The following is a 12,027-nucleotide window of genomic DNA, read 5'->3' on the forward strand; positions in this document are numbered from 1 at the left end:
GGGAAACTTCCAGATGGTGACATTCCCATCTGTCTGCTGCCCCTGTCCTTCTAAGTCATAATGGTTGTGAGTTTGGAAGGTGCTGTCTAAGGAGCTTTGGTCAATTCCTGTAACCTCATGGCCTGGCATATGCCCCACTCTACCATACCACCAATCCAGGGGATTAGCCCTGGTGAAGAGTGCAGAAGGGCATGCCAGGAGCAGCACCTGGCATACCTAAAAATGAGCTATCAACCTGGCCAAGCTACAACACAGGACTACTTGCATGCCAAACAAAGTGATAGACAGAGCTAAGCGATCCCACAACCAACGGATCAGATTTAAGCTCTGCAGTCCTGCCACATCCAGCCGTGAATGATGGTGGACAATTAAACAACTTACTGGAGGAAGAGGCTCCACAAATATCCCCAATCTCAATGATGGGAGAGTCCAGCATATCAATGCAAAAGATAAGGCACCTGTAACACATGCAACGATATTCAACCAGAAATGCCAACTGGATGATTGCCCTTAGCCTCCTCTAGATGTCCCCAGCATCACAGATGCCAGTCTTCAGCCAATTCAATTCACTCCATGCGATATCACAAAATGGCTGAAGGCATTGAATACTACAAAGGCTATGGGGCCTGACAATATTCCGCCAATAGCACTGAAGACATGTGCTCCAGAACTTGCCATGCCACTAGCCAAGCTATTTCAGTACAGTTACAACATTGACATCTACCCAGCAAAGTGGAAAATCGCCCAGGTATGTCCTGTACACAAAGCAGGACAAATCCAATCCATGCCAATTACTGCCCTATCAGTCTACTCTTGGTCATCAGTAAAGTAATGGAAAGGGCCATCAACAGTACTATCAAGTGGCACTTGCTTACCAATAACCTGCTCACTGACGCTCAACTTGGATTCCGCCAGGGCCACTCAGCTCCTGACCTCATTACAGCTTTGATTTAAACATGGACAAAAGAGCTGAACTCGTGAGGTGGGAGTGACTGCCCTTGATATCAAGGCTACATTTGACAGTGTGGTGTCAAGGAGCCCCAGCAAAACTGGAATCAATGGGAATCAGGGGAAAACTCTCTGCTGGTTGGAGTCATACTTAGCACAAAGGAAGGTGGTTGCAGTTGTGGTTGTTGCAGGTCAGTCATCTCAGCCCCTGGACAGCACTGCAGGAGTTCCTCATGGTAGTGTCCTCGGCCCAACCATCTTCAGCTGCTTCATCAATGACCTTCCTTCCATCATAAGGTCAGAAGTGGGATGTTCGCTGATGAATGTTCAGCATCACCTGCGACACCGCAGATACTGAAGCAGTCCATGTCCAAATGCAGCAAGACTTGGACAACTTCCAGGCTTGGTCTGACAAGTAGCAAGAAACATTCACACCACACAAGTGCCAGGCAATAACCATATCCAACAAGAGAAAATCTAACCATTACCCCATGACATTCAATGATATTACCATCACTGAATCTCCCACTGTCAACATTCTGGAGGTTATCATTAGTCCAGTTTGGTTTCTGGTCAGTCATATAATAATTGTGGCTACAAGAGCAGGTCAGAGGCTAGGAATCGTGTGATGAGTAACTCACCACCTGACTCCCCAAAGCCTGTCCACCATCTACAAGGCACAAGTCAGGAGTGTGATGGTATACTCTCCACTTGCATGGACGAGTGCAGCCCCAACACTCAAGAAGCTTGACACCACCCAGGTCAAAGCAGCCCACTTGATTGGCACCACAACAACAAACATTCACTCCCTCCACCACTGATGCACATTAGCAGCAGTGTGTACCATCTACAAAATGTACTGCAGGAATTCACCAAGGCACCTTCCAAACCCAAGACCACTACCATCTAAAAGGACAAGGGCAGCAGACACATGGGAATGCCACCACCTGGAAGTTCCCCTCCAAGCCATTCGCCATCCTGGCTTGGAAAAATACCACAGTTCCTTCACTATCTTGGGTTAAAATCCCGGAACTCCCTCCCTAACAGCATTGTGTGTGCACATGGACTGCAGCAGTTGAAGGTAACTCACTACCTCCTTCTCAAGGGCAATTAGGGATGGGTAATAAATGCTGGCCTTGCCAGTGACATTTACAGGATGTGGGTGAATAAAAAAGAAAAAAAAATCCAACCTCAATTTTGAGGCTGGCGAGAGGAGTTCAGGGGCAAGGGGGAAGCCTTGCAAGACGCCCTGCTTGGGCCATGAGAGTGAAGCAGGGTGGAGACCCACAACAGGCAGCCCAACTCACCAAAAGCTGTACACCCAGTGGGTGGTCCCTCCCCCCCCTAGCCTCTCTACCAAGGCTCCCAACCCCTCTCCTTAAACCCCCTGGACCCTTATATCCTACCCACCTTGAGACCATACCACCCTGCACCCCCCCCCCCCCCCACCCCCGACCCCATCCCAATATTTACCTGGCCCTGGACTCCAAGGCTTAAAATCTAGGGACTGCTTGTAGTCTCAGTCCTGGCAATGCTGCCAATGGCACTGCTGGGACTACAGAGCAGCTGGCCAATCAGATTAGTCGGCAGCTCTGTAAGACGGGGCTTGCGCCCTAGTGATGGGTGGAAGTTCCATCTCCAGCTAATTAACATTCCTCAGACTGTTAGATGGCTGAGGCTGCTGCGGTCAGTGGGGACTCGTTGGGTGGTGAGGCACGAAACCCCACCATCTGAGAAAATCCTGCCCCATGTTACCTAAAATAAGGCTGACTCCTTTCTGAAATCCTTGCTCTATTATTAAGAATTTAGTGTATGTTTTACTGTGCTATTTGACCCTGTTGCCATTTGTATTTAGCACTGATTTGTTGACCTGGATATGTTTATGCTCCCCTAATTTTATCTATTTTTACTGTGCAATCATATCAATTCCAACAACATCATCTCAGTTATCCAGGACTGGTCAGTTTCCTTTGCTTTACTTAAATTTAAATATAAAAATCCAAAAATAATCTTTGGGCTGGATTTCACAGAGGTGGAGTGTCACATTGCTTGCCCCCACCCACCCTGCCCCTCAGTAGGAGGAGATGAAGTCCCGCTTTCGAGAGCTGCTGGCCAATCTGCAGTCTCAGCAGTGCCAGAATTCAATGGGGAAGTAGGGAGGCCTATGGGTGAAGTGGAAATGGATGCTAGTGAGGAGTAAGTCGGGTTATTGGACAGGAAGGGATTGGGGAGATTTTGGAGGATGGAACAAAGCGATGGTATCATCATGGCGGGGGGGGGGGTGCCCAAGATGCGCACAGGGCAGCAGCCAAAGGACATACTTCCTTCTTCCTCCCAGCCTTTTAAACAACATCTTTAAATAAAAAAAAAATACAGCCTGCCTGCCTACCCATGCCAACCATTTTATGGTGTACGCAGCATGATATTCTGGTCAATTGGCTTGGTAACAAGCTCAATTGATCATTTATTTTAAAAATTGCCGATTTCAGCACCTGTACACCTGCTGTGTTATGGGGCACAGCTCGAGGTTAGTGTCATTGGTGCTGTCTTTTTGATGAGACACTAAATCGAAGCCCTTTCTACGCACTTTGGTGGTTTTAAAGGATTTTACAGCATTATTATAAAGAAGAGCAGTGGCGATCTCCCCAGTGGCATGGCCAATATTTAACCCTTAGCCAATATCACTCATTATTATAATAAAAGCAAAATACTGGAAATCAAACAAAAACAAAATCTTGGAGAAAAAAGCTCTGAAGGAGAGTCATATGGACTCGAAACGTTAACTCTGCTTTTCTCTCCACAGATCCTGTTAGACCTGCTGAGTTTTTCCAGCATGTTTTTGTTTTTGTTTCACTCTCATTTCTGTTTGTGGCTTCTTGCCATGTGAAAATTGACAGCTGTGTTTCTCAAATTACAACAGGGACTGCACTACTGAGCTACTTAATTAGCTTTTAAGCACTTTGCAACTTCCTGAGGTCATGAAATGCACAACATAAATTCCCATTTTTTTTAAACAGACTTCCAATTGTGTGATTTCGCAGCACAAAATTGCCTGTAATTTAGCACAAACTAGCTACCTCCCAAAGAACAGCCATAACAATGATTACAATCTGAAGAGGAAACATTCACAGTCGTGGCTCTGCATCAAATTTTTGTTTGGTGATGCTCTTGAATTCTATGTTGAACTTACGCCTTCAAAGGAGTTGTTTTCCATACTAGTCCAGGGCTGCAAAATTCAGCTGTGTACTGCATTGGTTTCAGGACACAGGATTTCTGGATTACAGGAGCCAAGAAAAGAAAATATGGTGAGGGGAGACAGCTCCAAATGACTTTGCAGGCAGCCTGTGCCAATAGCACCAACATCCTGGGAGAACTTGTCAAAAACTTCCTCCCAGTCATGTAGGTAATAATGACAGTGCTTCTTGAGCTTCAGCATATATAGGAAAAGAGGCAGCAGAGAGGCAGAGCTATTTGCAACTACAAGAGGAGAGCAGTCAACAGCCTTAACAACCTTGGGTCTTCTGACATCACTTCTCCTACCTCTATCTCAGGCAAGAGCAGTGTCTATGGCAGCTACACTTCACCAAGGAGGGTGCGAATGAACTGTGCCATATCCTTTAGCCAGACCTGCAGCCAGAGCAGGGCATGGATGGGGCTGCCAATAGCCAGAAAAGCCACCATCACCCTCAATTTCTATGCCAGTGGATCTTTTCAGGGTGAAGCAGGAGACATCATTTCTCAGTTTGCCGTGCATCACTGCATCAGGACGGTCACCGAGGCCCTGTACAGAAGGAGCGAGAACTTCATTGTCTTCTGTCTAAGCAGTGAGAAGCGGGACGAGCAGGCACATGGTCTTGCCAAGATAGTGAGCTTTCTAGTGGTTCAGGGTCTATTGATTATACCCATGTGGCTCTGCGAGTGCCACATTTCAATAGAGAGACGTGCCACAATCAGAGAAGGCTCCACTCTCTGAACATGCAGTGGCTGTGTAACTATGCGCAGCCCATCATGTTGGTGAATTCCTGTTTTCCAGGGAGCAGTCATGATGCTTTCATCTTGTGCCAGTCAGCCATTCCCCCTTCTTCAAGTCACTATGTCAAACCAGGACGTGGCTGCTTAATGACCTGGGCTACCCACTCCGCATGTGACTTCCCTCCAACACACAAACTCTCATGGAAAGTGCTCCTAAAATCACAGCCATGCTACAACTTGGAACATCTTGGAACAGAACATCAGCATGTTGAAACAATGAGCGGAATTGTCCCAGATTTGCACCAAGTGCGATAGCGGGCAGGAAAAAGGACGTTTCACCCTGCTGGCCACAATGCCGGCTTCTTACTTCATCCCTATCGCACCATGTCAATTATGCATTCTCGGGAAACACGCCGTTTCGTTGGCAGGCCGGCTCTCATTCACCCACCGCACCATCACTTCACTGCTTCGTCACACTGGCACCATATTTAAAGTGCAGCCACGCACTCAACTCTGCTTCCAGCCCACGACTGCTGCGCAGAAGATGTGGACCAGAAATGCAAGGAGACTGCGGCTCCATAGTTTGATGATGAGCCCCTTGAGTGCCTTTTGGACGCAGTGGAGGCCCACTGTGATGTCCTCTACCACCACTCTGGCTGCAGGATGGGCAGCAACATCACTAATCCAGTGTGAGAAGCGATGGTCAACGCCAATGCCCTGCAAAAAAAGAGGACAGCCACCCAGTGCCGCAAGAGGATGAATGATCTCCTCCGTTCAGCCAGGGTAAGTCACTATTCTCATCACTCTCACACACTCAAACCCATCACACATCCACAGGGATCTCACTCACTGCCAGTTCAAAGGGACGTCACCATTCAGTCTCTCTCTTCAATGTCCTCATCCCATCCATGGGACCACTTCATCAGAATAACTCAAGTTCCTTATACTTGATTGGCATGATTAAAACTAATCTTCAATTGTCTTTATTCAGACATAGCAGAATTCGGAAGTTCCTATGAAGAGCAGGAATTTTCAAATCTGCAACAAAAAAGCTTGGTATCAATTCAAGTTATAAAATATGTTTTGCTTTTATAACTTTAATGATAGGAGTTAGCGATTCAGTTTAATCACCTTTGGTGAACCAAACCAAATAGCTTCAGGTACACATGCTATATATGGCAAGCTTTGTTGTTATCTTTTTGAATAGGAAGTAAATGCAAAAGAACAGACACAACTTTTCTCATTGTGCAAGTTAGAAACGAGGCCTCTAAACAAGCATCATATTTCTCAGTGAATACTTTCAAGAAGATATAAGGATGTCTATAATGTTATTGGAAATTATTTTAAATTAGAGTTCTAATGGTGCCTGTGTCTTAATTGGATTAAGGCCAGCTGGTCTAGGAACTTTGAGGCATAGAAGAGAAGGAGGTTTGAAACGTTAATTAGGTAAATTACAAGGTGAAGTGTAAAGGGGGAAATTTGCATTTTTAAATAAATAATTCAAAAGAATGCGTGAAATATCACACATAGCCAGGAGAAGCCAAACAATGTGTTTACTTTTTCCAAAGCTTACTCATGAAATTGGTGTTATAAAAAGGTTTAAAACAAAAACAGAATTACCTGGAAAAACTCACTAGGTCTGGCAGCATCGGCGGAGAAGAAAAGAGTTGACGTATCGAGCCATCATGACCCTTCGACAGAACTTTTATGAAAAGGTTTTATTGTTAGAAGAGGTTAAAGTTCAAAAGACATAGTGATACAATGAGAATTTGCATTCAAAGAGGACAATATCTATAAAGGAAGAGAAGGCTGTTGGTAAAAGATAGAGGGATTCTAAGCTCTAAAGCCTCCAGCCTGTAAACTTCAAGCTGCTGTCTGTAAGGACCCAGAGCTGAAAGAAACTCATTTTGAATGCAACTGTCCAGAGTGTATTTTGCCAGGGGTCTGTTGAAATCTGTGTTTTACTGTCGCCTTAACGGAGGTGTAACTGAGAGTCCGATTAATTAGGGGATTTTTTAGAAGTTATTATCATAGTAATTTGTAGACATGTATGTGCTTAGAAACTTTTAATCAATAAATGTTTTTTTTTATAAAAACCTCCTGAGACTTGGTAGTCTTATAATTGAATTCAAAGCCTGCATCTCAAAACATACAAATTGCAAAAATGGGTTATGACAGTTGATTCAAGTTTCCCTCTGGGATTTGAACAACTCAGCCTTTACCATTGGCTGTGTCATAATAATTCAAAGAACTTCTCATGTCCTTGTATGTTTTACTTTGAAAAATTCTACCCTTCGAATTCAATCTCAGCAGGTGGAATTGTGGCTGGCAGAGGCAATTAATTTGGCAAGAGGCAAAAAATATGGCCAGGATTTTATGGCCCTACTACAACGTGTCTCCCCCTGGGGAATGCAGCGAGCCATTTAAATCGCCATTTAGTTCTGTGGGACCATCATGTCCCACCTGGGGGGGAGGGGCCATAAAATCCTGGCCTATGTTTCCTGATTGTGGGATAAATTGTTGGAATTGTGCTCTCTCAACTTTCAAGGTGAGTTAAAGGCAGGTCGAGCTTCCCAATGAACAATGTCGGGAACCCCGTTTGCATGCGTTGGTATTTCACACAAGCTCATTAAAAAGGCCACGTCGCCAAAATTAATTTCACCCTGCAAATCCCCTCCCGTGAGAATTTAGAACAATCAGTTTTACAACTGTTTATAACTGACATGCACCTGGTGAGTTTCACTGCTTCCACAACCTTGAGGTCTGTATATGTTGCTTTCTCCTTCTTGTGACCTCGCATAACTTTACTCAAGTGCCATTAGCAAATGCTGCTCCAAGGCTGGACAAAGGGGACAGGAGAAGGTTGGAAGGCGGGTTTGGGGGTAAGGTGGAAGGGTGGAGCGGAGGCTGGCTTACGGGGGAAGGGTGGGGAGAGTGTCCAAGGAAGGGGAGTCGGAAGACTGTTCTGGGAATAGGGGGAATGTCCGGGAAAGAGGGTAGGGAGAGTGTGTCTTAGAGAGCAGATCAGTGGTATAGATGATAGGATCCTGAGGAGAGAACTCGGGGTACTAGTGGTGGAGGGGACAAGTCACAGTCAAAGAGGGGAGGCGGATGCGGTAGAGTGGTAGGTCCAGGATGAGAGTCCAGTTGGTGAAGATCTCATTGGATGGGTCATGGAGGGGTTCAAGACAGATGGCTCGAATAACAGGAGGGGTCAGAGTGAGCATGGGGACAGTAACAGGTGTCGGCTCTGAGGGGAGGAAAGGCATATGGAGGTAGATTGTGATAGGATCCAGGGTAATGTGGGGAGATTCAAGATTGACGAAGGGGAGAGGAATGGTGATGGGGGAAATTGGTGGATCACAGGAGGTTAGATGGTGGCAGAGCAAGTTTGAAAGGTGACGGGCACCATTTTTCCAAACTGACCTTGACCAGTCAGTAAGATCCCTCAAGGTGGAAGGAGGGTCTTTTCAGATGGGTGGGCTACAAGGTCACCACGAGTGGCCGGCTAAAGGGACACCCTAATAATTATGAGGCCACTAAACATCAAAGACACTCGCTTGTTTTCTCCTCTCTGTAGTGAAACCTACATTGCAGCAGATTTGTTCCTGATTCATGGGTCTCATAATATCTAGATTCCAGCAAAGTGTGGAGCTGATATTCATTCTGTGCCATTTGCCATCAGCTGCAGTCAGAGGCAGAAGTGAAGGGAAGGAGGGAGATAGAATGTCAACTTTCCCACCCGCCACAGGACTTCATCTCCAGAATGGAAAATTCCATCCTATCTTTCTATAACATTGTGGGGAGGATTTTTCCCTCGTTGGGCGGCCTCGACGGAGGTGGTCAGGAAGCTGACCAGTGCCCGCGATCGGGACGGGACCATGATTTCACACAGGTGGGCCAGTTAAGGCCCGCCAAGCCTGAAACGCGAGTGACAGCGCTCAGCGCTGCCTGCAATACCTGTATGTGGGGAAAGGAGGTGGAGCGTGACATTTGCGCATGCGCAGGGCTGCACACTTGAAAAATCTCACATAGGCACAGAGCTGCCTCAGGGAGATGAACATTTTTCAAAATAAAATTTAAAAAATTTTAAATGTTATAAAACATGTCCCCTCACGTGTCACATGAGCAGGGACATGTCATTAATTAAGTTTTAAAATTTTGATTTTATTCTTATTTGTTGTTGGAAACCTCATCTCGGGCAAAGAAAAATTTCTCTCAATTAACTTTTTAATGGCCTTAATAGGCCTTTTAATTGTCGGCTGGTACGCTGCCAACAGCCCGCTGACTGAAATATTGTGCAAGTGCGTGATGGTGTCGGGACGCTCGCCGACATCATTGCACGTCATTTTATGCTTGATCGGGTCAGACGCACGCCCACCCAGCTAAAAATTCTCCCCTATGTTTTTCCTTGCAATGCAAGAGTTTGTACCACGTTAATGAAAATTATGAGGTAACATACCAAGAAATTAGCAGTACTGCTGTAAAAATTGATACATTGCTAACAATATGTTCAGCTGCAATAAAACTACAATCACAGAGCAATGGATGTACTTTCAACTGTATGTATGGAACTCCGTTTTCATAGAATCCAAGGATGTGTAAAGGTGATAGTCCCTTTCATTGCTCCAAAAAATGTATTGCTTGGTGCAGTATAACAAACTGCACATTGTTGCAGGAGGGAATTTATGGCCTGAATCTTCTGGTTGGCGTGCGAGGGTGGGCCCCACTCGCCGGCACATAAAATGACATGCGGTGACTTCGGGCGTGTGTCCCGACATCGCCGCGCATCATTCCTATCTTCAGTTCAGCGGGCGCACACTGGAGTCAGCTGCACGCCCACCGAACTGTCAAAGGGCTAGTAAGGCCATTTAAAAACTAATTGAAGTAATTAATAGGGCTGCCCATCCAACCTTAAGGTTGGCGGGCAGGCAAAGAACCCAGGCGGCCTTTGCATTTTTCATGGAACATCTTTCATGAGCGAGATGAGGTATCATGAAGGCTTTGTTAATTTAGTAAATTGTTTCATGTGAATTGATAAACATGTCCCACCACATGACGATGCCACATGATGGGACATGTCTGAATAATTTAATTTTTTTACTTACCAAATTTTTATGACTTTCCTCGGAGATTTTGCGCTCTTTCGTGCGCATGTGCAAAAGAGCACAGGCCCCAACTCTCCCTCCTCTCCCCACATGCACAGGAGGCACTTCACGCTGCGCAGGCCTTAATCAGCCTTCCCACGCAAAATGGCAGCACCCAGCCGATCGCAGCCAGTGATCGGCGGCGCACCCGCCCGCACCTGCTCCCGCCCAGCCCACCCAACGAGAAAATTCTCCCCTATGTTCCGAGTAAATGAATTAATTGGCCAACCAACCTAATTGGACATCTTCCTATGTTCTCATCAATTGCTGCTTGCAATCAATAACGAGGAGAGACTGATGTAAGAATGAAGAGTGATGATTTATTGAGATATAGGGCACAGATCATACATGCTCATTCAGAAACCCAGGACAAGAATCACAGTTCCCAGTTGCCAGTGCTGTACAGTGATTTGTCAGTGCTGTCACATGATCAGTACACGTGCATTGTCTTGAATGGACAGGGTACCTCACTTTACCACTAGGGGCTAAAGGCTTTTTGGGCCTCAAATGTTCGTACTAATCATGCATTTGCATTACCTCATCATTTTCCTGTACTAATAACTTAAAGAAGGATGCATTTATGTAAAATTAGCCAATTCAATATTCATTCTATTGTCATTTCTGACTATTTTGCTATTCCTTTGGAGGAAAGGATTTTAAATGCATAATTACTTACTTTACTTCTCCCGAACTGGTGATCTGGACGTGATTCATCAAAGGAACTTTTAGCTTCACTGTCCAAAGCCGATCCTTTTCCAATGGACAATTTAGGTGCAATCCTCTGAAAATTAAAAAAAAATGCATAGGCCTTGGTTTTTAACTCAGTGGGCAGGTGCAATTGGCGGGTCTGGGATTGGCTGGGAAATGAACTGCTAACCGTGATTTCACATTGGCTGGCCAATTAATGGCTAGCCAGCATGAAGAGCACTCTGAAAAGCTCAGCGCTGCTGGGGTGTGGGCGGGAAGAGGGCGGGTGATGATGTCAATGCGGGCAAGTGCTGAGAGAAAGCTCCCTGAAGGTAGAGAGCTACCAACCCGAAAATATTCCAATAAAGTTTTAAAATGCAGAAAAAAAGTCCAAGCATCACAATCAGGCACCTGAAAATATAGATAAAAATGCTGATTACATATTTTTATTATTTTATTTCATAACAAAAACCTCATTCCGCAAGGTTGGGCGGGCGACGATAAGTAGCAGACAATTGCACCATTAATGGGCTTAATTGCCCCTTTAGTTGTCGGCGGGCATGCTTCTGACTTCTGTGCACGCCCGCTGAGTGAAATATCACACAAGTGCATGATGACATCGAGACACTCGCCCAACGTCATCTCATGCAATTTTGCACCTGATCGGGTCAGGATGGCACCTGCCCAATCAATTCAGCCCATAATATATCTCGTATTACTTTAAGAAAAAAACCTATAATTCTATACTTAGTAGATGTAGATATATTGGATCTCATTAAAAACTGATCTATAAAACATAGACAAATCTGAAATAAAGTTAACCCTAAAGGATAGTCATTCCCACAACACAAAGGTAACGTTTGCATTTTTTTTTTGCTTTCAATGATGTGTTACCACATTGTCATTATTATTATATTTATTGGATAAATTTTAGTTGCATTTGTTAGGTTTCCTATTGCAAAAAAGATGAAGAAAATGGATGAAAAGAAAATTGGTTGCTGGCTAATGCACAGGTGAAACCATGGTCAGGAACTCTGATTTTCTCTTTCACAAGAATTGTTTGATCCCATTAATTCAGGTGTTCATTTCCAAAAGATTTAAACTATAGTAAGGTTTCACATGCTTACACTGGTTATTTCGCAAGGTCCTTCATTGTTGTAATTTATCAGTGTTCCTTTGAAATACTCACAAGGTAACACCTCAAAGCTTTTCTTCTTCATAAACAAAATCAGAAGAAAACCAACTATAAAAAAACAAATTAAACAAAAATCAG

At 44.9% G+C, this 12,027-nt stretch overlaps 1 protein-coding gene across 7 annotated transcripts in view; it reads right to left on the reverse strand.

Moving 5' to 3' along the window:
- Window positions 1-12,027, reverse strand: part of LOC121286796 (cadherin-like protein 26) — a 118,740-nt gene that overhangs the window by 47,747 nt on the left and 58,966 nt on the right. For 6 of the 7 annotated variants that reach the window (XM_041203840.1, XM_041203839.1, XM_041203843.1 and 3 more), the window contains 2 exons: window positions 11,882-11,997; window positions 10,744-10,848 (listed from right to left, as the gene is read on the reverse strand). In XM_041203840.1, coding sequence (XP_041059774.1) covers window positions 10,744-10,848; window positions 11,882-11,997 — 221 coding nt within the window. Of the gene's footprint in view, window positions 1-5,856; window positions 5,959-10,743; window positions 10,849-11,881; window positions 11,998-12,027 lie in introns of those variants that run through there. The other variant, XM_041203844.1, reaches the window with a different exon arrangement.

This window comes from Carcharodon carcharias, chromosome 14, assembly GCF_017639515.1.
Source record: "Carcharodon carcharias isolate sCarCar2 chromosome 14, sCarCar2.pri, whole genome shotgun sequence".
NCBI classification, from domain to species: Eukaryota; Metazoa; Chordata; class Chondrichthyes; order Lamniformes; family Lamnidae; genus Carcharodon; species Carcharodon carcharias.